The sequence below is a fragment of the Thermobia domestica genome, chromosome 1 (assembly GCF_964235325.1).
Source record: "Thermobia domestica chromosome 1, izTheDome1.hap1.1, whole genome shotgun sequence".
NCBI lineage: Eukaryota > Metazoa > Arthropoda > Insecta > Zygentoma > Lepismatidae > Thermobia > Thermobia domestica.
In genome coordinates this window covers 169,566,857-169,593,519 of record NC_137454.1, presented here as the reverse complement: position 1 = coordinate 169,593,519, position 26,663 = coordinate 169,566,857, and the positions used below count along the sequence as shown (strand labels likewise).

General features: G+C 36.0%; 2 protein-coding genes across 3 annotated transcripts in view; both read left to right on the top strand.

The window, feature by feature from the left end:
• The first annotated feature begins 14,635 nt into the window (after positions 1-14,635).
• LOC145691003 (SRR1-like protein) overlaps positions 14,636-26,663 on the top strand; it is a 28,257-nt gene continuing 16,229 nt past the window's right edge. The window contains exons 1-2 of one of the 2 annotated variants that reach the window (XM_081766501.1): positions 14,636-14,814; positions 26,456-26,582. In XM_081766501.1, the coding sequence (XP_081622627.1) occupies positions 26,458-26,582 (125 nt within the window). In that variant the 5' untranslated portion in view covers positions 14,636-14,814; positions 26,456-26,457. The remainder of the gene's footprint in view (positions 14,815-26,455; positions 26,583-26,663) is intronic. The other variant, XM_081766493.1, reaches the window with a different exon arrangement.
• Positions 14,985-26,582, top strand: l(2)37Cd (general transcription factor IIIC subunit l(2)37Cd). The gene is made up of 2 exons (XM_081766469.1): positions 14,985-16,551; positions 26,453-26,582. The coding sequence occupies exon 1, from the start codon at positions 15,088-15,090 to the stop codon at positions 16,492-16,494; it is 1,407 nt and encodes a 468-aa protein (XP_081622595.1). The 5' UTR covers positions 14,985-15,087; the 3' UTR covers positions 16,495-16,551; positions 26,453-26,582.

Below are 26,663 nucleotides of genomic sequence, written 5' to 3'. Positions count from 1 at the left end.
CTTTTGCATACCAGGGTAAAAACACCAGTGGTCGTTACTTTAAGGTTGAAAACATACTCTTTTGTCTCTTCTGTGAGCACCGTGAATCGGTCGGAGCTGTACCATAGTTGGAAAGAGACACTGATCCTTCCTATATATGACCATGTAGTCAGAATTCAAAATCGAATAGCCGTTGAAGGAAAAACAATATTTTAAAATCCCTTGTATTGCACCGGTAGTAGTCATCTCAAAATCGAAATGTTCCAGTGGTAGTTAGGGTTTTGTACCAGTGTTCGTCACTCAAATAACTTGACATAATTTATTCAGAAACGCACTGTTTATCAGTTTAAAATTAAGAATAGAGTATAAAGTACTAATCTTAATAACTGTGCATCACTTTTGGCACTCAAGAAAGAAAATAAAAAAGTTTTTACATACTTTTTAAAGCAATTTCAGTAAGAAAAATGTTAACTGAATTCAAAAGTTAACTGTATATTATTTTAACGTTAAGAGTACAATATTAATTACTATGTTTAATAACTATAGTGACTTTAAGCACTCAAGAATGAAAATAAACATGTTTGTACATACATTTTTAATACAATTTGAGAAACAAAATAAGTTAACCGAATTCAAAACTTAATTATATATCACCTTAAGATTAAGAATGGACAATAAAATACTGAGGTTAATAATAATGCATTAGTGAAGAATGAAAACAAAAATGTTTTTAACTACCTATATTGTATTTACATGTTGTTATTTCTCATTAACATGCTTTTTGATAATGCACGATATGGGCTAGGGGTACGCACGAGAAATGATTTGAGACTGTCACCTCTCGCAAAGGTGTCGCGAAAGTTGTCTCGTCTCGAAAACTGTATCTGTTTCTATTGGAAGAGCTATGTCTCGTCTCGAATTTCGTAACAAAAATTCGTTACACATGCAGTTTTGTGTAAAAAGTGAAATGTATAAATACAGGAGAGAAAACATTGCAGACAAACATTATGTTAGTATATTGAACATACTTTTTTGTATGTGGTGCAAAATATCTTCATCTATGGGGTTACTTTGCACCAAAGTTTATATGAAATGAAATCTTTGAGTTTTACGTTCCACGATTTTGCCGGGTATGCTAAAGGAGACTATAATCATGAGAATGAATGAAATAGTAGAAGGAAAACTGTGAGAGAAAACGGGAAAACCCCGAGAAAACCACACACAGTGTTTGTCCAACACAAAGCCCATTTGGCACGTGCTGGGATCGATCCAGGAACTCCACGCAGGAGAGGTGAACGCTCCATCACTGAGCTACCACGTCCCCAAAAACACAACCTCAGAATATACTTCATATAGAGTAGAAATGAAATGAAATCTTTGAGTTTTACGTCCCACGATTATGCCGGTTAGGCTAAAGGAGACGGTGATGATGAGTAATGAATGAAATGGTGGAATGAAGAAAGTGGGAGGAAACGGGACAACCCCGAGAAAACCCACGCACACGGTGTTTGTCCACCACAAAGTTCACTTGGCGGGGATTGGGATCGAACCCAGGACCCCAAGCACCAGAGGTGAACGCTCCACCACTGAGCTACCGCGACCCCTCATATAGAGTAGAAGTAACAAGATGTATAAAAAAAAAAAAAAAGTTGGCCCGTCTGGAGGACATGTAAGCTAAACACCAATACAATTGTTACAGATTTATTTACTTGCACTGTTTAGGCTGAACATCGCAACACCAATATCATTATGTCACATCCTTTCAAAAGTATGCTAACTGCAACGTAGACCTGCTTTGCTTCGTAATGTCCAAATAGTTGATTACTGTGCTCGAAAGCAGGCAAGTAGCATACAAATTTATGATGTTGAAGTCGTTATTTTTCACAGCTATGGAGAAAAGACATGAAAACGAAAAATAAAAATAAATCTTTGTTTTACTTCCTACGGTTATGCTATGTATGCTGACAGTCACAAATGAGTATTGAAAATTGATGATCTTGGAATACGATTTGGTGGAATAATGAGGGGGGGGGGGAAATAGACATTGATTAAATATAAAATTGAAAAGAAATAAGGGCCTGACGCTCAAATATTTATCTATCTGGCAGCCATCTTGATCCCTCTAAAATATCATGAAGTACTTGATTGATTCTAAACCCAATAATAGTAATAGTAATTATAACAATAAACACAGAATATACCTAGATATAATTTACGCACCTTGAAGTGTAGAAATTAATGATTGCAATCCTCAGCATTCCAATAGTTCTTTGGTTTCTCCAAATGAAGATTCGGACATCGGTTTTCTTCTCAAGCAATAATGGGGTACAATAATCAGTTGCAGTCCAAAGCCAAGTCACTAAGTTAAGCATGAATATAAAAGATTTTGTGTTAAATATTTCAATGTAAATTTCATGAAATAGAATTCATTAGTTAGTTACATACAAACTCTTACGCATGTAAGTCAGAATCTACTTGTAATAACTTGTAAATTTAAACAAACTAAATTATACTACAGTTATAGGGACATCAAACATATATTCCATAAGATATATAGGGTGTCTCAAAAGTCCCCTGACATTAAGTAACTCGATTATTATCAGAGTTACAACAAAATGTAATTGGGAAACCGTCTCCAAATATGATGTTTCCAATGTAAGTTGAAGGAATTTTCAAAATCGGATGAGCCGTTTGGCTGTACACTCTTTATGCGTCCAATGTTAAATGAAAATGCAACGTTGCCATTTACCTGGACCCACAACATAAGTGAATGAAGTTACTGATTTTTACGCTAACATGTCGATGGCTAGCCCCCATTTCAAACAGTAACTTCATTCACATATGTTGTGTGTCCAGGTAAATGGTAACATTGCATTTTCATTCCACATTGGGCCCATAAAGAGTACAGCCCAAACGGCTCCTCCGATTTAAAAAGTGTTCACTTTAGAATGAAAACAACATATTTAGAAATGGTTTTTCCTCTTACGTTTTGTTGTAACGTCAGAGGACTTTCGAAACACCCTGTATACATCATACGAAGTTCCTTTCTAAATTCTACACGGGTGTAGTTTAATTGAATGTTAGATGGGTGATACACATTAGGCCGTTTGGAAATACTCTCACAGACGGCCGCCATTTTGGATTAAATTTGTTTGTTATAAACTGGTGGGTAATGTGATATATATATGGCCACAGGCTAGAATTTTCTCAGTATGTCAAATATGCAATCAGATTCCATGGAGCTTAATTTGGTGAAAAGTTATTGCCAATTGAACGTTGTATTTACATCTTTCTTCTAGATGTAGAACCATACCGTTAGCACGTGAGGAATGCATCGAAATATTCAAACTGTGGAGCGGGAGGAGTGCCTGTACAGTGGTTACCGATTGCAAACAGAATCATCCACAATGTGACTGTGTTACATGTTGCAGTGTCACAGTAATTAACTAAATTTGAGGAGACGGGCACATTCGTGAACATACGTCGTAGCGGACGATCGTAGAGAGCTACAGATGAAGCAACGCCTACGACAGTGCTGACTTCTTTCTGGATGTGGCCCCAGAGGAGCACACGTCATTTATTAATGCAATGTGGGTTGAGTCATAGGGTCTGCGCGTGTATAAGTGCATCCGTACAAGGTGCAAATGAAGCAACATCTCCACGAGAACGATGTTGATCGCCAAGTGCAGTGAGTAATTATGGTTAACATTTTTATGCAAATACTCTTTTCAGATGAAGCTGACCTCTACGTAAATGGGAAGGTTAATAGGCAGAACATGCACAATTGGTCACCTGACAACCCCGCGTGCAAGACCCCTCCAACATGACCAGCGCAAAGAAAATTAATTATGTTGTTGGCAGACAAATGAGGAATACGTCTAATCAGTCACTTTTTCATTCCATAAAATTAACTGCGGAATAATACCTCACGCTCGTACAGGGATAGATATTGCGAGCTGCGATGCCCGAGGATGGTACATTCTCGCAGTTTTTTCAACACCATGGCGCTTTCTTCATTATGGATTCGTATTGCGTCACTACTTGAACAATTTTCTAGAACATGGGTTGATCGACGAGAAGCAGTTGAATGGCTGCTCGATCACCGGACCTAACGCTGTTCAATTTCTAGCTAAGTGGAAAAGTTAAGGCTATGGTTTGTGCAGTAAATATTCATAATTTTTATCATCTAGAACAAAGTATCGCCATCGTCTGTGCACAAATTTGACCCTATATCCTACTTTGTGTCCACAGCAATTGGAAGAAGCTTCTGCAAATGTTTATTGCTCAGTAGGAACATGTAGAACATATACTATAACCAGGGGTAAAAGTGGACCTGAAAAGGTGGGGGGACGGTAGGTAGCGGCATCACTCCACGCCGTTCCTCCTGCCTATCTCTGCCCATTGTACCATTTTAGGATCTGGGGGACGTCCTACATATTTTTCGAGGTGGGGAACTGCGTCCCCCGCGTTCCCCCTCGCTTTTACCCCTGACTATAACAGGGAAATGTGTTCGAAGTGGGAAAAATCAGAGGCGGTGTGTTTTATTACGATTTTGACTCGACATATCGGCTATCTAAATGTTCAAATGCAGTGAGGTGTGAAGCCTACAAGATTGCATTTCTATTTACATAATGTCTGAAAACCACTGGAAAGCTTCTTTTAGTTACGGAGAAAAAACGGAGAGACTGATCCATCCATCGTGAACAACTTTCTGGAAAAAAATAAATAAAAATAGCCCTTACCTTGTATCAGAGAATTATACACGAAAGTGCTCAAAAACCGACTTTCAATATTAACAATTTCCAGCGGGAAAACTCCTGGACCACACACTCGAATGAGGGGTATTTCAAACTCCCGTAAGATCTGCCCCCACAGCAATCCCCTAAATCCGCCCATGCTCAAAATACGACGCTTATAAGAATTCAGACAAGACGACACATACATACATACGAAAGAAACAATTCAATACGGCACATCAAAATATAAACTAGATGAACTTCTTTGAAAACACCTCATTTTACAAACAAAAGGTAGAAAAAGGTAAAAATGTCAGTATTGTCAACTTAGAATCTACATAAGAAATAAAATCTTTTTATGTGCAAAGCTATTCGTCAATACGTATAAAAAAGGGATTTATTAATGGTATTTAGCATTTATTCTTCCGTGAAGGTTTATCTTGATCACTGAAAAACCAGAAACGGTATGTCTCTATCACTGGAAAAAAAAAAGAAGGGTATGACATACCACTACATATAGTCTCACTTGGTTCACTGCCAATAACATTTCACCAGAATAAGTTACATGATATCTGATTGCATATTTGACATCCTCAGAACATTTTAGTGCATGGCCATGTATCACACTACCCACTTATCGTCCGTATTACAATTTCGAATCTAAGATGGCGACCGTCCGCGTGATGTAATCCGAAAGTATCCCTCTGGGCCTAATGTGTATCTCTTATCTCGCAATCAATGTAACTACATCCCTGTAGTTTTCAGAAAGGATGACAAGGGACTTCTGATGCATCCTGTATATAATAGTTGTATCAATAATGACGGGTATACCGGCTAGGCTAAAGGAGACGCTGATGATGATATAATGAATGAAATGGTGGAATGAAGAAAGTGGGAGGAAACGGGAGAACCCCGAGAAAACCCACTCACACGGTGTTTGTCCACCACAAAGTTTACTTGGCGCGAGCTGGGATCAAACCAAAGACCCCAAACACCAGAGGTGAACGCTCTACCACTGAGCCATCGAGGCCCGACAGGAATATTTGTTGAAGTCTACTGTCTTCTTCAGTACCAAGGTTACACAAAAATGAGCCTATGGTTTTGATGGAATTCGAACCAACATTATATGTATACTCTCTCAGCGAGAATCAAAGCTGGCACCAAGTTTACATATGCGCGCGCATTGTATTTTACTTATATAGCTCACAGAGCTATGGGCGAGCAAGCAAGGCACGTGCCCCGGGCGTGTGGTTGGAGGGGCTACTAAAAGAGAGGTTATATATTAGTACTTTTCCATTTTGGTGTTTAATACTTTTCATCAGAGTGCGAAATCATGAAATCAAAGTGGGGAAGACTGAAGGACTGAAGAGAGCGAGAGAGAGGGGAAAAAAAAGCTGCGCAGTCTTACACTTCAAAGAATTGTAGTGAAATGAGGTCAGAATTCAAGATGACATTCGGATGCTTGGCACGAAGAAAAACATTGCAAGCAATTTTGAAAAAAAAAAAAAAAAAAAAAAGAAAGAAAAAAACTTAAATAATGTGATATATTTTGTAGGCTTTGGATATGTATGTTTTAGTTGGCATCAACAATTATTGGTGTGTTTTGTCACAATTGACAGTTTAGCGAGAGACTAGGCTAACTGACAATTTTAACTTTCTGAAAGAAAAGGAAACAAATGAAAACAGCACGTTTCAAAGGATACGACTGATATTCATAGTTTGGTTTAGTATACAACAGGGGTGGATCCAGGATGGACTACTGGGGGCGGTGGGTTGTAATGCCACTACTTACAAGATAGAGCTACTTTTAAGAGATTCAACTCTGGGTGGGTTTTATTTTATATTAAAATACACAAAGTTTCCTCTTCTTGGGGGAGATAGACCCTCCCTGGATCCGCCCCTGTCTCAGGACAAGCCACACAGACAAGTGGTTGAGGCAAAGGTCAATTAATGACATTAGTATGCTGTTCCGTCAAAATCTCAATCTTGACCTGGATGTAAGTTAGCCTGGTCTCTCACTGAACCCCTCAATTGAATGTTTAATATGTAAATTAGGCACTTCTACATCACAAACAGTAAATATAACCTACCTTATTCTACGTTTTTAAATGCATTTCTACAACTGATTGTAACTTTAAAGGTTCTCGTGAAGATTAGCTGGCGGAGGTTACCTAACATAGCCATGAGTTATCAAATTAACAGTTGTGCTTCGTGGGTGATGATAATGATCCTGAGGTTAGATGTTAAATTGGACTCGAGAGCGGAACAAGGGCTGATCTTATTCGTGTCTCAGACGGGGGGCATGGAATGGAACGAATATGAAAATAAGGTTGCTGTAATAGTTTTTCATAGGGTTTGTAAGATTTTCGAAACACTTGGCATTTTTTTTTTTATCAAGACTTGACATTTTTTTAAGATAAAAATCAAGACTTGGCAATTTCAAGTTTCATCCCCCTCCCAATCTTGTAATGCTCGCTACGCCGCTGTAAGCAATGCATATTTTCAACAATATTCGTTGTTCATCTGTTTCCGCTGGGTTCCAACGTGGTGAGCTGCATATGGGACTTTTAATAGTGTTATTATAATGAGAAAGAATTGTAAATTATGTTGATGTTCCTAAAAGAGGGAAATTGAAAGAGAAATTAAATTAAAAATAAATAAGGGAGAGAAAAGTAATTACTTGAAAATAAAAATAAAGTCTTTGAGTTTAATGTCCCACTATTATGCTGTTAGGCTAAGGGAGTCGGTGATTAAAGCAAGTTAATGATTATGGAATATTTGGTGAAATGAGAAAGTGGGAGGAAACCAAGTCCCCGAGAAAACCTACGAGCACGTATATGAAAATGAAGTAAAACATACACTGGACTATGCTTTCTTTGTCTAGCAGAGTCATAGTTTGGAATCGAAAATGTGTTTTGAATCCTTGTATTTAGAGATTAAGAGTGTAAGTAACGAAATCACTTAATACATCCATTAAGATTTCGGAAAGCGAAATCTAAATTTAGGTAAGCTAACTCCATGTACTAACTGCTTGCATCCGCTTCGTACATTGTTCGAAGGGTCACGAAGCAAATCACCTCATTTAGTCTACACATACCTAGTACTAGCGTTAATTACCTGCTTCGTTGGGTGAAAATAAGAAAACCAGTAATACATGTATGTTACGTTAGTCAGTCACTTTTTTTACTATTACGAAACGCTCTCTCATATCGGTTATTTTCGATCATTTGTAAGATCCGTCTCCCCTCTTTCCCTCCCCAAGTTGCTTGGCTGAATTTTGATTTAAATAGTATCGGAAGTGTCACTGTCCATTTCTGCGCCCCCGAAAACAATGGATTTAGATTAGGATCAGTTCACTTAACTTAGTAAGCCTACAGCTTTGGCGCGGCTCGACTTGTTGGAAAGCAATCCAAAATCTAAACAAATATATCGATGTCATTGGGGTTTACTAAAGTGTGTCGTAAGTCAAGAAGATTGAGAATCACTGCCTCGATTATTCACTTCAATTAATCATCAAACTCCTTTAACCTGAAGTATATAATCGTGGAATGTTCAATTAAAATTATAATTTTATGGCATCTAGAAAATGCACATATCGTACATTACGTTACATTACCATTCAATCGCAATAGGTTATTACAGACATGTGGTTGGCTTGAAGCTTAGCGTCCTATTCAGCGCCAAGACTGTGTACTACCTACACCTACAGCATAATATGGAATCCTACTCGCATGATCTTCGATCAAGATTTGAATCAACGGGAGGATGAAGATTTTCCCTCTCGTCAAGTAATTTCCCCAACTCGCCAAAGAATTTCTCCCTTGCCGGGAAAATATGTTCCCTCATTTCATATTTTACATATTATATACTATATATTATATCTTGCATCACTGAGAAATAAAAGGCTTGGATTGTATATCTGAAAAGTCGCCCCCTCCCCGCAGGCACGTAGCCACGATTTCGCAATACGGGAGGTCTGTGACGAAATACTGTGGTTATCACACCAGGGGTTCGATCAATCTAAACTATTTTACTGACAACATATCCATATTGATTTGTTAGGACAATAAAATGAGGATATGTTAGTAAGTATTTTAATTAAAGAATTATGAAGAAATCTTGCGTAAAAGAAAAGAAAAAAGTATTGACAAAGACATAGTCTTCCAAGGTCATTCGAACTCGGTTCTTCTCGTCTTCTTTCTATTTCTCTTATCTTAGTTCAATGCCGTCAAGGATAGCAACGAGATCTCTTTCTGGAGTAAAGACATCCTATAAAATGGATTAGTGTTGCCGCGAAATTCAAAATGGTTCATATTATTGGTAATTCTGGGCATTGCTTAAGTTCTGACAGGCTATCTGAAAGAACCGGTTTATCGATCGTCATTTGTAGTCCATAGGGTTACTGGCGCAAGTCCCGGGGGGATGAGGACATGTCCCCTCCAATCTTAGAACTGGGGGGGGGACTTTCCCCTCAATAATCCGATTTGAAATGCGTTTTTTGGAGAGAAATGTGATGATTTGTGTCCGATTGCCACAAAGGAAAGTAAGATGAAATTGATGTCCCCACCCCAGAATAAGCCTTAAATCTGCCCACCTCACAATTTTGAAGACAACTCTGCTCCCCTGATCCTCCGCAGCATTGTTTTTCAACTTCATAATTTGAACATCCTTAAAAAAATTATGAGAACTGTCTTACCCGTCCCTCCCAATGTTGAAGACAGATTTGCGCCGCTGCATACGGTTAACATGGAGCTAGATGGAATTCGGAATGTTCCGTTATAATAATATCCAATTTCAACTTGATCCGCCCCCCCCCCTCCCGTTTCCTCCACACAAAGCTCCTCGTAAGAAAGAGTAACCAAAACGCTTATTGTAGCTTTATATTTTTGAGGCTGATTCATCTGTTTCTTTCTGTTTCATCTTTCCTTAATATTTTTCATTTCTGGATCCGAAGGGGGGGGGTCTGGACCCACCCCTTGGCTACGTGCCTGCTTCCCGTAAAAAGCTTCATTCGAACCCTGAATCAAACAACTCCATCTGTAAAGCAGTGCTGAGTTGATTTTAATATCCTTTTCTGCAACGAGGCTGTATGAGACGTGGACTTACTGATTAACATGGACTCCGAACCACTCCCGCCGGGAATCGAACGCGGGTTTCCCACACCAAAGGCGCGTACGCTAACCGCTTAGCCATGAAGGAGCTCATATCTATAGCAGTGTAAGCAACAACAACAACAACAAAAAGAAACACACATACATACTAGAACAACAACAACAACAACAAAAAGAAACACACATACATATTAGAAGTTTGCGCAATTGGGGATCAAAACATTCTCAATGAAGTATGAGAAATAGTAAACGTCAAAGTGGGCTTCTGCTTATTCTTTACTTCGTTAATACTTAATTCCTTCTAGAAATAGTGAAACAATACTATGAAGACACAGTACTTAAACATAATCGAAAGAATAAGACAAGGAAACAGAGTAATTTCCGACTAATTAAACTAGTCATATATACTATACCTAACTGTTACATTGTATTTCTTACCATATTACGAAAGCGATATAACTTTTTTACCAGCCATAGAAGCTGGACGCAATCCAATACTGCAATTTAGACGCTGTAACGAAAGCTGCAAGTCAAACGCATGACACTCAACTGTGTAATAGCTGTTTCAAGCGGCCTACAACTTATGACCTTGAAACTATGTGCTAGTAACCAAATTAATGCCAAGGTACGATACAAACACCCCAACTTGCCACAATGACGTCAACACAAGGAAAAAAAAGAAAAACATCTAATTTTTGGTTCGAAAATTATGAAACAATAATAATAATAATGTAATTCTCAGGAACTCAAACATTAGTTAACTAGAGAACATAACAAGCAAAACAAAACAAAACAAAAAGAATCTTAAACGTGAGCTCTCCCTGACTGCTGTTTTTAAATTTCAGTGAGGCTGTAAAATATGTTTTGTTTTATTGTTAAAAAACAAAAAGAAAAAGAAAAATAAAGAAAGAAAGGAAATAAATTTTGTTGCAAATATCCTAGTAAAAATAGGTTTCCTAGACACAAGTGGCTCCGCGTAGCGTAGTTGCTAACGCTCTCGCCTTCGGTACGAGCGGACCCAGGTTCGATTCCGGTAGGGGCACTCGGTCGAAAAAGTATCAAAAGCTTTTAAGTCCAGACATCCTGAATGAGGCTTTCTTGGGTTTTCCTCATTTCATACCAGGCAAATGCCGGGTAGTACCCAACATATAGGTCCCAGGCCGTTTGCTTCCTTCCCTTTCCCCGGATAGTGTGCTCACCGAGGGACGTCATAACTCACATGTGACGGGCTAACAAGGTCATTGATGCCGAAAGCCCAGAAATCTAAATCCTAAATCTTCACTACACAAGAAAATGTTCGCGCTGAAAACGGTTTCTTAGCAATTATGTTAAGCAGTCCTGTAGTAAATCTCCATCAAGTAATAAACCGTCACATATAAAAAGGAAAGAATAAACACATAACATTCATTTTGCGTACCTTGAAATGTAAAAAGTTATAGAACATTAATATTCAAAGATTTCTCAAAATTCAGATTAACCCATTTCTTTCTCCTCAACCATTAACGAGTTACAATAGTAAGAATTGTGGTCATAAATCACATTACTTGTTTAGTACTATATTAAAGCAAGTTATACTAAAGGAATATATAATTAATGGAATATTTAACTAAAGTGATAATTTACTATTGCACTTACCCAGGCTTTCCTTCCGCTCTTCTTTTCCGTTTGTAAACAACCTCGTTTATAAACCAGCTCGCAAGCATACGACAGTTGTTTCATGACGTCATCTATGGTGCAAGAAAGAGGTGTCTATAGGCGGTCAGGACCTCACACACAGATGGACGTATATAACATATAGCTGAAGTATTTAACATACGTATACGTATATAAAATACGGAAGATTGTTAGATATCAGACATCCTGCAGCGACATGATATAACATCCAAGCGCGTTAAAGGCAGTAGCTGTGTAGCATATGGATAAAGTACGCTCCGTACAGATTTCCTTAGTAAACATAACGAATCCTTGTATTTGTACAATATACCGCTGTCCGGATAATGGATTTTTCTCAGTGCATTCTGTAAACTCAAAACTGTTACCTATCACCATGTATCAACGATTAATATATTTTGTTCACCTGTTTAGAAAATTTTAGAGAGATGACAGGGACTGTAAACTTGTAAATGCGGATCTACTTTCATTTGATTTTTGCTCAACTATATATTTTCTTTTTTATTTTGTAATTCTGTTATCACTTTTTTTTTAAATTGTCATTATATTGATTTGCTTCAGTATTAGTACCGTAATATAAAAATATGAATGCATAAAAACAAATTCCATTTGTTAACTGCTAGTGAAATAAAATTTAGAAATACTATTTAGCGCGAAAACCTTCTCGTTCACTCGAAACCGTGCTGTGTTGCAGAAGCACTGCAACGACCAGTCCCTTTAACTTCTGAGATAGGGGAAAGGAGACTTAACATTTGCTCCAATTCCCGCGCTGAAGGAATCTGGTCGTTGCATGCTCGCTGCAACACAATATAAATTAGAGACTCCGTGACGGATTATATTTCGCTTTTTAAAACGGATTAACGAAACGGACCGTTAGAGAAGTAAAAAAAAAAATGTTATTTAAAGTATATATGGGAGTATTAGAAAGTATTTTTTTCTGTTCTTTACTACTATTGCTAATAATATTTTTTCTTGAAATAGTTTGGTCGTTGCGCAGCGCTGCAACACTAACATTAGCCGCCACTGTTGAAAACGCAGAGACGGTATGCCTTCATCACTGAAAAACCAGAGGCGGTATGGCATATCATTGCATACCGTCTCACTTCGACCACTGCATATAATTGCTTCATTCTAAATCCCACGGATATTTACGAATGCCCCGTGGTTACTCCACTGGTCTAAGAAATAAATAACACTATATTTGTTGGCCAACCTTGGCCAGGGATGGGTTCAGCTCGGCTTGTACCTTTATGTGGTAGTTTATTTCTCTGCACGAAATTTGGTGAGGAAATAGCCTATCCCCTAAGAAATAAAGTTGTGTTCAGTGCTGGCAACCCTATAATATTTCGGCAGAAATCCTAATTTTTCGACACATCTGAAGGATTAAAAGAAAATTAATACATTTTTCGATATTTACGTTTGTATCTGTAGAAAACAGACTTTTTGTTGCAGAAACGATTCTTCAGGGCCTTAAAGATCGTCACAATACACTCTACACACAATTTCTGAAGTTCGCATTACCTACATTAACAGAAAGATGGAGTTTAAAAATCCTGATGTTTTAATGTTACGCACAACAGTATTATTCCTTTGTGAACTATTTTTGTTTGTTATATAAAGCCTGAGCAGCGTGTAGGGATTAAACGATGAACTATCGAAACTCTAATGTTTTCTTGACTCTAGAGTAGGGTTGTCATTCGTCCCGGAATCGAGATCTGTGTCTTGGAGTCCCGAAAATATTTCTCGGGACGCTTAAATGTCCCGGATTTCAGCGAAGAAGAAAGGAAGGAAATATTATAGTTTTCTTTTTTTTTTCAGGATTAGGTATATAATTATTCTCTTCAACTTCTGAGTATGACAATTCAAAAGTTTTTTTTTTAATACATAAAACACGGATTTAATTAAGTCCACAATTTAACTACTTTGATATTGAACGAAGCATGCTGACGTAAACGCACATGCGAATTATTGAGTTGTTAGTTTGTTAAAAATAACATAAATAAAGTAAAAATTGAACGAAAGAAGTTCTTTGAAGATAAACTCCGGCAGAACATATTGCCAATGAATTAACGATTTTAAAAAAATACAACACGAACAGACAATTTGTGTTAAAGGAAATATAATACCTTGAATGAGCTAAAACATACTCTGAAAGCCACGAAACAAAAGATCCTGAGAAATTAAAAAAAAAAAATGCATTTTGCTTATCAGGAGGGATTGAGTAAATCATCTGCTTACGTTTGCTTAACTAGGGAGAAGAAGGTCTACTAAAATGACTGAAAATGTGATTACGTAATACTTGAACAAGTCTATCTAATGGAAGAAAGCAAATTAGTAGCGCTTTATATAACACCTGTTTTCATTTTAAGCATTTCAAAGATTCTCTTAATTTAGTACCGTCCCGGATTTTCATTTTTGAAATATGGCAACCCTACTCTAGAGCAAATATTTTTGGTGCATGGTAGAAACTTCTCTCACAGTCATAAACTTTCCAATACAAGCTATATTTTCAAGATGAGATACTTGGACTCCTTCATTGATAAAATCTTACTTATTCTCTGACAAAAGCAATGTATGATTTTTAGTTGAGTTGAGTTGATTTTGAGTTTAACGTCTCTTTTAGCAGCGAGGCTATATAAGTCGGGACCTACTGATTAATGTGGAATCCGAACCACATGAGCTCCCACCGGGAATCGAACCCGGGTCTCCCACACCAAAGGTGTATGGTGTATAGTTTAGAATAAAACATAAGAGGATTTAAACAATATAATGCAATTACTGTACTTTAGTTAAATAGCTCAGAAACTGTATTAATATGCATAAATATGGATTGTATTAATTTTAAATACTGTGGGCCTTACGCAGAGTCGTTTTAACGTATGATTAGCTACATACTAAAAGTCAGACTACTGCAGGAAACATTTTCCGCCTTATGCAGAGTCATTTTGACGTATGATTAGCGTCATACTAAAGATTTGACTACTTCAGGAAACTTATGTTAGTCGAATTCTTTAGTATGACACTAATCACGCGTCGGAACGACTTTGCATAAGGCCCTGTGTATGTACTGAATATACTGAAATTTTCGAGCCCCAACTACTGATATGTTGAATTCCTTAGTTGGCAACGCTGGTGGTGTTAGTGATTTCAGTGTTGGAGTGCGCATACTGTGTTTTCACTGTTTATTTTGGAGCAAATGTTTTCTCGGAGGTCGTATAAATTAGATTTGGCAGACATTTATATTTGCATAAGTATTTAGTAGATTTTACAGTGGATATATTTTGGAGGAGTGCTTAATGTTTACAAAGGAGATAAAGGCAAGTATATATTTGTATTTTTTCCCCTTTATAAGCAGAATAGAATAGTGAATGCACCTGTAATAATATAAAGTCCAGTCCAGTACCGGTAACTTAATATTGAACCACTAGAGGGTAGGTAATTCGTTCATGTGAATGAAGCAAGTACACTAGAAAGAGGAAACGTAAGTAACGTGCTTGATATGATATTGTAGTAATGGAGGAAAATATACATAACTTCAAACGGCGCTTAGTGTGTGTTGAATATCCAGAGTAGTTGTTAATGACAACAAAATGTTAAAAACTTTAGGGGGGTTGAAAAATATTTCAACTGTTTATTCGGAGAAAAACCGACGATTGGAATTGAGATTTCGTCCAGATGATGTATTTTGTAAACCAGCGTGTGGCGATCGGCACAATGTTACAGCATTACTGCTTAAAGTTACAGTAAAACGAAGAAAGCAAGCTCCAGTGGTTGGTTCCCAAAGTTCAGCAAGTGATTGTGCATCGACGAGTGTACTTGCTTCAGATGGCGGTAATCATGCAGTAAGCCAAGATAAAATGATTTCTTGTAAATCTGTAGTACTGGGCCAAGTTGATGTTGTGTATAAATTTACAAGTATGTGTGACTTCCAGTATTTGCCTGTGCACTGTGAATTTGGTAAAGCTGAAAACATTTATAATAAAATCGTGCCACTAGATTTACCAGACATATCGTGGTTGAAAGAGCCTGTACCATTGTTTCTTCCACCAGCAGCATTTTCACGAATGGATAGCTCTCAGGGTTATTATTACAGAAGGGATAAAGCCTCAAACGTAAGTGCTGATGCAGAGGAGCCGCACAATATAATTGGACGTACAAGACGTAGGCGCTCTGGACATGCAATTTTCGTTACTTTCGATGTACCAGTTGTGCCCAACAAGCCACGAGATGTTGCATTGAAACTTCTTAAGATGAAGTTCATAACTGAAGAACAACTTGCTGTTATAAAGAAAAAATTCGAGGAACGTCCAATTTGGTCAAAAAATGCACTTCAAGCGGTAACTTCCTTTACTAGGGATCAGTTGAAATACCTTCTCCCAGCTTCAGGGTACTACTTCGTAACCGGACCGTGGCGTGCAATGTGGGTGAAGTATGGTTATGATCCGCGAAAAGATCCACGATCCCGAATATATCAAACACTGGATTATCGACTACGGTCACATGGTGGCTTGAGGACTAAAGTCAAAGCAAAACGGAGTTGTTATAATTACCTTCTGCCGTATAAATCCATGAGTTCTTGTCGACCGAGAACGTCGGTAATTAACAAAGAACACTTTGATAAAAGCAAAGAAAGTAGAAGAGGTAGCAAGGTCAATAAGGACGAATTCTACATCTTTGAACCTGGTATGGTACCAAGTTGTCGTCAGATGTTTTACCAGTATTGTGATTTGCGTGTCCCTGAAATACAAACTATGTTGGAAAAACTTCCAGACCATCCAGATGCAAAATGTCATGAACGAAGCGGGTGGCTGCCGTCGGGAATGGATGATCAGTGTCGCGAGATAATTAACAAACTTGTACTAGAGAAGTTACAAGATGCATCATATAGTGATAATGAGAATGAAGAAGCACCTGAAAAGGAAGATTCGTTTTCATCATCCAGCGATTCAGATACTGATGTGGATGATCCGGAGTTCCAGGAATCAGATAGCCAGTAAAGATCCCAATCTTTTCCTCGAGACATAATTGGAAATATTATCGCCGTAATTTGTAAAGTAAGTATTTAGATGTAATTATACATACATTATCAGTGAAAACCCATTTTGGAATTGTTCTGCAACTAATGTGTCATATTTCAAGCTGATTTGATTCTACATCTTCGAAAATTATTACTGTAAATGTATTATTTGAAAGTGAACGTTTCAGGAGGAGGGATACTGAAAACAGGTAAACGAAAGAAGTCAACAGTTGCACTGGAAAGGGGTTAAACTCCGAAGTTGGTCGTCCGTTTCTAGAAAAATTTTGAAAATTTACGAGAAGAAATGGATAATTTACTTGTTTGTGTGCTTGATGTGTGAGGAGAGTGAAAGTTGTGTTCATATTTTTATAAGCAGTTATAAACATGGAACTATTTGGCAAACTGAGGGAATTACTTCGTGGAAGGTTACCGCATGGTAAATACATTAATGAAAATACAAACTGTTATGCACGGATTTGCCCATAACGTAGGTAGTAGCCATATACAAAGTGAGGTGAAGTGAAGTATCTAAGGTCAATTTGCTAGCGCATGACGCACGCCTATAAAAATGTGCGAGAGTTAAGGGATCGACATACGGTAATTGTGAAATTTACGTTAGTTTGGAGAAATCATCCAAGCAATGAAAACATGTCAGATAATGCCGGTAACGTCTTTAGTAACGTACAAATATGTAATTCAACACGTAAGTTATTTTATGCCTTATGCAGTGTTTGGCGCTATCATTGTTTTATGTGTGTACCCACCTTCGCGCATGCGCCTGCTTCCTACGGGCGCATCCTCTTCCTATCACACAAACCCCTGTGCTGCGCTCCTGCCCAGACTCTGTTAGGTAACATTTGTATTTTTTAGGAGACGCCTACCACAGTTGATTAGTATCTTTTGCACACTACTCCGTATCGTGAATGTACATTGAAGACCTCTTGAAAGTGAATCCCCGTAACTTTACATAATATTAACAGAAATGAGCGAAATTATAGCATTTTTCCGGAAAAAAAAGAAGAGGGTTTTTGTCAAAAACTAGGCGGCCGACCAACTTCGGAATAAATACTCTGAAATGTGCCACTTTTTTTAGATCTATAACACATGTATTCTTATATTCTAATACAGTGTTCTGCAATCTTTTCCTACTTATCCATTACTAAACACGGCACACCAAGGCTCTTTTTCGCGAAAAATGCATGGTAAAATGATACTATTGTTTAAATGCGTATTATAATCAACCTATTATTATTATTATTATTATTAAACAAAAATCGAATCAAGCATTTGTTAATAATTAGGAAAATGAATTAAAATTTATGGTGACAGATAAGTGTTTTTACTCTAGAAAAACAAATATATATATATATATATATTTTAATTTATGGTGACAGGTAGGTTATCTTACTCTAGAAAAGCAAGAATACACTATAAATAAATAATTGCACTCATTTTTCAATATGATCTCAGAGGAGAGTGCAGGCGACCGGTTTTCTGAAATGTAAACATCAGTGAAAAGAGAACAGTGTTAACAGCCAGTTAGCTTGTAATTAATCTATTACATTTCATATTATCCTATTCACAATAAACCACTACATGTATATGTTCAAGTTAGGACGAATATAGTTTCAAAAATTTGGGAAATTCCTTCTAGAACATTTAAGTCACTCGCAAAAAAGTATACACATCCTCGATGTTCATTTGATAATAGATTGCGGATAGATTGGCCTCAGTGTTCCACAAAGAATCAGATTCCCTCTGCGCAAAGAAAACAATTAAAATTGGTTGATTCAACTTGTTCCGAAGTTACTGACGAGAAGATTTGTAAGGCATGTGCTGTCTCATTGTTCGAAGATAGCAGTGATAAAATAATTGTTCGGAAATCCCGAGGTCGCTTCTCAAACCAATTCTTGAAGATTAATGCGAATGTCAAATACGATACCTTCATTTCAGTAGGTTTTTTTAATTTTTTTTTATTTATTTATTTTAAGGGACTTTAGCCACCGATTCTCTTGCAATCGTATGTAGCACATTTTAATACTTTAATTTGAAATAAAGGTTACATCCGTAGTCAAAGACTATTTGCTTTTGATTGAATTTTATCTGCTTATAATACTAGATAATATATACGTTTTTCAAAGAGAGGCGGGAGTTTCAGGTTTTATTAAACAAGACTGTACATCTAATACATCTTGTGGCCTTCAGGCTGATAAACTCAAGTGATTTCAAGCCAATCGATAAATGCCATTAAAAAGATCTTGAGTAGATGAATGTGCACTGTTATTATCTTTGTAAAGACAAAGTAACATGTTAAAAACTCAGTTCGAGGCACGTAATAACTAAATTCAAAAAGTCATGTAAAGCAGCTTAGCCGTTTCTCCGTGATGCATTCATGAACAAAATTCTTTCCATTTTTATATAATAGACTAGCTGAGCCCTGCGCTCTCTACACGGCGAATCATTTACATATGAGCATGAATCTCCTTGTTATTCCTCACATCTGTACATGTTCCTTTACAGACACAAGTGAAAGACGTCTTGATAAAACGGCAATGGGTGTCATAAAGGGGAGATTTTTTTTTTCGATTATTTTTTCTCAATATCTCTCATCGTTTGCAAGATTTGAGCCTACTTCCGGTTGGAGTTTCTAATTCATGTACGACCAGTGTTTTCTTTCTTCTTGCATGCAGTGTGTAATAAGCAAATACATTACATATGCAATTAATTATAATGTCAGTTATATGTGGTATTCATTTGGCAAAACACTCCAAAAATCAAGATTCATCTTAAACTGGAGAAATGATTATCCTTCTTTTTTCATTAGTATTTGACCATGAAACAAACGCCTGAAACATATACAACCCCAATATACAACTATGTGGTGTTGGAATATATAATGCGTAGGATATGCTGCTTTAGTTTTTTTTTTTTTTTAATTTCAACACTTCCAGTGTACCCGTAAAAATGTAATGACGAAATAATGGCCATCTTTTTTTAAATATTCAATTAGAACTGGACAATCTATGCAAAATTTGCAATCGATCAGTGAAAACGTCATCTTTCTAGAGCCTGTAGTCTCCGAGATCTCATTGTGGAAAGAATTGGCCACAAACATATAAACGTCCACAAACATGTAGCCTAAAAGAAATCCAAAGATGGCAGCACGATTCATTGGCATTGACTGTGGAGAAGTGTTATACAAAGGCTTTGAGCAATAATTTAAAAAAAATAAACTTTATCTATTTAAAAAGATCTATTTAAATCAGTTATTCAAGGTACACACACACACACTTAAAATGTTTGACTTTGTTAAACGTGAAATCACACAACCATAAATGAAACACTTGAAATCCAAAGTTATAGGTTGGAGCTCAGGCGTTTTCAATTGCTATTGTAGCATGTTAATAGATAGATTATATAGGTTATAGTTGAACATTGCTACAGCAAATTTGCTCGAGCGCACAGAAAAAACTTATGCGTGATTCCCAAACATTTTTTTTAAGTGGTATTGTGGTGATGATCTCTTGATAAGTATAAATTTTAAGCCAATTCTAAAACTAGACGTGTACTAAAAAACACGATTGAAGAAAGTATTTATAAACACATTAAGGTTTTTATTTCAATCAAAGTTTAGAAGTATATTTTTTGAAAGTGGGTTTTACACCTCCCCCCTACAAAAAAAAAAAAAAAAAAAAAAAAGGAAAAAAGTAAAATTCCAACAACCCTGATTAGGTGTTTGTAATACTTTAAACTTTTAGTTGATATGAAATGAAATTAAGTGTGTTGTATATAATATGGAGCAAGTGAAATAGTAGTTCCCGTAGGGTACCTAACTTATAATCCAGTTCTAGATGTATAATGGGTTTGTGTCATACCAGTATCGTTTATAAATATTCAATCCTACAAATTAGTTAAGAACTGATAGGATGCTATTTAGCAATGAAATACTGCTTGTTGTCATCCTTAGTACGTACCTGTTAAGGAATATTTGCGTTAATTCGTGGATTTATATTACGATAAATCTTTGCCTGTAGAAAAATCACTATTATACTAGTATGCAATGAAATACAATTGAAATTTTTACTCCAATAAACCATCTAAAGGACACCATAATGTGAGTCCATGAATGAACCTGTGTAAAAGTTCTTAATAGACACTTACCGAGGATGATGACAAGTCGTTGAAACGTGTATGGATAAATTAATGGAATTCATGTGCTTAAATGAGTTCAAGAATAATATTTCATTATTTACTGATCGACACCATAGTATACATGTATAAATAAATAATACTCATATTTTTGTTAACAAAGCTAAGGCCTCTTCCGCAACCACTACTCATATTAGCCCTATATTCTCCGCGCCCAGTTCTCAAGACTATGTGAACTGTCATCCTTCCCAGTGTTGTTGTACTTTTGTTTACACAGACGTTATCACTCAGTATGTTTTCGCATGGAAACTAACCGAAAATTATTTTTAAACAAGGAAAGGAACTGAGGCAATGTTGGTTTTCAGCAAGAAGGTGTCATAAATCTACCATGTGTCACGAAGATAGCAGGAGAAAGTTTAGAGAACTTTTAGAACTCTTACCTCTGTATAGCGTGACGAATTTCATTTTATTCGTGAATAATATCGGTCTGCTCCTTGATTTTCCTTGGCACAAATTCTGGTTGTAGTGGTTGATGTTTTAAACAATTTCAACAATGATTGTTTAAAAGTCAGGTATTACAAAAGAATTGGCGCGGAGAAAGTCACAGAACTGAGCGATATTATTCACGGATAAAAGGATATTCGTCACAGGATGCTGAAGTAGGTCTATTGTTTATTTAATATTTTGTTATTCAATCCTATATTTCGATTAATCCTATATTTCGAGCTGTAAATGATTACTGTGCAGTTACGTTAAAAGAAAGCCTTTCAACTTAATTTCTGTCAAATGTGTTATATTCTTTAAATTTAAACCGCTTTATCTTTTTTTTATGATTTATTGTAATATATGTTTTTGTTTCACTTTTTAAAATATCTTGTTATAATTGTTTAAATAACTATTTATAACAATAATAAAAAGAGTTAAATGCATGTTTGAAAAATTAATTATTCATTTTAAGTAGTATGAACCATTAACATAATCGTTGAGAATATTGATACGGTAAGTAAGACAAACAGATACTTAATAACTAGCAATGGAAAGAATGTCTTACCGCATATCACATTTAACGAAGTTTAAATATTACTTGTGCATTTTATTGCTTGTTATCTGCTTTAACCATTATAAATTGTTAGTTTGTATATAAAAAAAAATCCTTTAATGAAAGTATATTCTTTTCCCTAACATCAGTCCACGGCTGCCATAATAGTTGGTTATAAAAAAGGTATAATTCTTTGAGCTATTGTATAACAATGATAGTTTAACTAAAGACTCCATACCAACTTAAATCGCTTATTATCAATGTTTATCCTCTTGGAAAGTAGATAAATATGAAATATAGAAACCGTTCTGGCACATTTGTCTTATCTAAATGATATGACTAACAGGTAGAATGCTGTTGTATTTATTCCAGCGATAATATTTTCGAAAGCCGCTGCTACTTTCATTTACAGTCGCTCCCAATACGAAAAACTATGAGTACATTATCTTTACGTATTTATTGGTCTTTAATGAAAATTGAATAAAATTATATGTTGGCCAATGTACTCTGCAAATATCACATAGCTACAACCTCTGTCCAGAAAGTTCGGTGAATGTGTGTATATTTCGAATGGTTTGTTGTCTTACCTGAAACAGCAGTTATTGTTCTTCCAAATAATCCTTGTTGATGGTAATAGTTAAACACTCTTAAGGTGACAGATGTTCTTCGTAAACTGTTGTCGGCATTTCATGATTCTCTTTCGCTGATTTTCCAAGTTTGAAACAGAACAGCATTCTCGTTGCTCCATTTTGATATCCATTTTTGGTTTCGACCGCGCGCACTACATCTTCACTCTACAATATGTTGTTTATACACTACAAGCACATTCGCAGCGCCGCCGCTCGGAAACTTGTTCAGGCATGTCTTAACCTGTCTGGCGCGGGATACGGCGGTAGCGCACTCTTATGACCGTTGTAGTATGACGTCATTCACCAAACTTTCTAGACATATAGATGATCGAAAAACAGAATCAGATCATCACTTTACAGGGTATATCGCCGAAATACATACACTGACACTGAGGTAGTCGTATCATTTAGTTACACAAATATGACTTAATATTCTGTTACAATAGTGCTGTTAGAAATCGAATTATTCCATATTCGAACAATGTATTTTCCGAATATTAGGTCAGTTGCTGGAATAAGAACTGAAACTTCCCTGGTGCTATGGTGCAGATACCTGCTCTCGGGATATCTAACCAGGTAATGTGTACATTGTAGAACGTTTCGAGAGAGAAGATGAGACAAGGGAGTGGATGATAACCATATCTGTTCTCGAAACTTGAAACAATCACTCATCTATCTGTTTGATAACCCTTGAATATCAGTTGATGGAATAATTCCTAGAATAAACGAATTATTGTTGGAATCTAAATAACTATTTGCATATGAAACAGTTGCTAGAGATGTAGCATAAGCTGACTACTGAGTAGATGTGGGGGAGGGGGGCGGTGGCTCAGTGGTAGAGCGTTCACCTCCGGTGCTTGGGATCCATGGTTCGGTCCCAGCTCGCGCCGTGTGGACTTTATGGTGGACAAACACCGTGCTCGTGGGTTTTCTCGGGTTCTCCCGTTTCCTCCCACTTTCTTCATTCCACCACTTCATTCATTTCTCATAATCACCGTCTCCTTTAGCCTAACCGGCATAGCCGTGGGACGTAAAACTCAAAGATCTCATTTCATATACTGAATAGATGTATTTTGTTATGCTAAATGCTGCTGTAGTGGGAACGAGGAATCGTCAACTGATTATGGCAGGATTCATACTGAACTTGAAAGTCAGGGAAATTAGTCTTGGAAAGTGAGAGAAATACTTCAAAATATGCCGAGAGTCTGGAAAATTGCTGTATTTCATGAGAGAGTCAGGAGTAACAAATCACATTTCATGAAAATAGTCCGAGTTCCTGTTACCTAAGCAAGTTAACAAGCTGCTTACAGAAGATATAAAGACTTGAAAGAATCATTGCAGATTCCAAAAGACAATAAACGTTCTGTAAAACAAACAAGATTGAGGAGCACCAAAAGATGTAAATTCAAACTTTGAGAGGACAATAAATTAAATAAAATAATAATAAAAAAAAAGCTACAGAAGAAGAAAATAGGTTGGATTTGTTAGTTGTAGATAATCAGAGAGAGAGAGATTAAATTATGATATGTGTTTACTTGTTTTAAGTTTAAATGGTTTCAGAATACTGAGATATGATGTTAGTGTATAATTATTATTTGGTATTAATGTTTTATTCTATTCCAAATACAGGAAATTTGACTCCTAATAAGCATTTGCAGTAAGAAAGTAAGATCGTGGAGTATTTAAAAGAAATAAAATAAAAACAATGGACGACTATGAGAAGGAGAGAGGCCGATTAATTATTTAAATTATTTAAATCTATCCATAAATAATAGCGTTCGCGGTGTCGCGGGTCAGGAAAAATTTACCTTCTTATTCATGAAAATTCAGAGATAACATCAGAATTTCAGTATGAACCATGTACTACTATTAAAATGATTAGTAGTTAATATTGTAAAAAAATTTCGAACATTTGGTCATATCATACATATTATTTGAAACTTATTGTTGAATCTGAAATGCATGCACATATACCCTTTTTCAGAACTTTAGAGCCAGTTTCCAGCAGTTCTTGACAGTACATTATGGTTATTACTTACTCTTCGAAACACTACTGTTCGATGTGGAATTCCCGGCGGGAGCTCCTGTGGTTCGGATTCCACGTTAATCAGTAGGGTCCCGTCTCATATAGACTCGCTGCTAAAAGGAACGTTAAACTCCAAATCAAATCGATCTTCGAAACACCTATTGTAAATTTTAAAAGAAAGTGGCACTGCTATCTTTTTATTGTAACCTATATACTCTTGAATTTTCACATTGTATTTTAAGTTCCCTGTAGATCGAAACTACTATATTTGTTTCCGGAGAGCTAGTTTAAACCTATATTGTCAAAAATTTATCTGTATAAAAATAGAACTTTTTCAATTGATATATTGAGGGAGGGTAGACCAAAGTTGCAAGACAAGCCTCCATGAATTGATAATAGGAGAAACGTCATCTTTGCATTTGTATATTGATGTCGTACATTGTAATTACTTTATAGGAACGTGTCTTGAAATTGTAGTTTAAAGTGATGGTATCGTATCTGTTTGTTTTCTAATATCTGCTGTTAGATAGATTAGTTATATGTTGTAGTTCAATTTATGGAATTATGTTAAATGTAAGTATTTAATAAATACTGGATAGTAAATATTTAAGCAATTAGTAGTGGGCCAAGATCTCGAAAGTTCATCATCGCAGAAACAGATTTTTCCATTGAAGGCGTCAAACCAGTCGGGAGTTTTTTCCACATATCCTTCCCACTTTTGTGTTCACCTAAATGTCTCTTTTACTAGATTTCACTAGACCTGTGCGTAATCCGTATGTATTTCCTCATGATAGAGATATGTCCCGTGAAATTTTATTATCCATATATATTCGTGACTTATTGTCGAGTTTCACATTTCCCCGAATTAGGGACTATTTTTTATGTACACGCATGTCCAAAATGATTGTTGCATATCTATAACTGCCTTCTTGTAAGAATATAATTCGATAATGATTTTGCAGGGTCGTTTAATACTGGTACTATGTGTATAATCGGAAAATGTATATTTGTGGTAAATTTCATAGGAAAAGAATTATAAATACGAAAATTAGAATGGGTAAAACAAAATGTTGCTAAATGGACAAGAAAGTTTTTTCATTTTATTGTTCTTATTTACTGCTCTTTTGACATGAAATTTTCCACATGTCTGTGCCGATTATATAATACTAACATTATAAGAAATACCGGGCGATTCGTTATCAAATTATATTCCTACAACAACATATTTATAGACATGCGATAATAATTTTGGACATGAGTGTACATACAATATTAAAGAGTATATTTTTACATTTTTTACAGATAATACTTTCAGTTTTTGCCGCGACAATATGTTTTACGTAGAGTAGTTACATGTACGAGGGTAATGCGGAAAGTGACCGTCGTAGTAGTAGTGGTGGAGCGCTACCTTTGTTACATCACTCTCAATCTGTAATTCAGTGAGCTACCAGCTGTGTTAGTGAGAGCATCATACTGCCGCGCATGTGTTAGTTATAACGTCACAAATCGTACGCTGCCATAGAAAATCACCAAATGCAAAAATTTCTTTGCTGCATATATTCGTCGTCAATTGTAAATATTTTGTCCAGTGAAATACAGGTACAGATTTAAAATTTGTAGGTCGGATAATACCAAGGTTCTTTAGATAAAATTTAAATTTTGTGAGTGTTTTTTGTACCTATAATGTTTAGTGGTGAAGTGAAACGAAATGCAGATGAAAATAAAATGTGAGAATTTTAAAGAATGATTTAATTAACTATAGATCGCCAGTTTTACAAGATACCAGTTAGTATAGAGGAAGAAAAGTCTTAAAGATACAGGGAGAATTCACTTGAAAGACTACTGGAAGTGCTTAAGTTATGGATTCAGGAAAATAAATCAATTTTGATGTAGTTCGTTAAACAATAGTTTTATTATTATTATTATTATTATTATTATTATTATTATTTATAGGACCTGTGTTGAGAATTGCTATAACCATTTGCTGAAATGTACACAGTTGAATTAATAAACGTATAATTAAGTACTATTTTAATATGTAGTTAATATACATCCTGTTGAATTAAAGTAGTAATTTTATCTTCCCCTTTCATAGTAGTAATGAGAGATGGGGACGGCTTTCAGAAAGTAACATACAAGAGAAATAAGCGTCTACCAATCCTAGAATCTGTTCCGTCTACTCAAAATCATGAAGACCCTCCAGTAGATAAAGAAAATGCCATTCGGTATGTATAAGAATTTATTTTTGTTCTGGGTATCATACTTAAAGATTTTTTTATTATTATTAATTCTGATATTTTCTTATC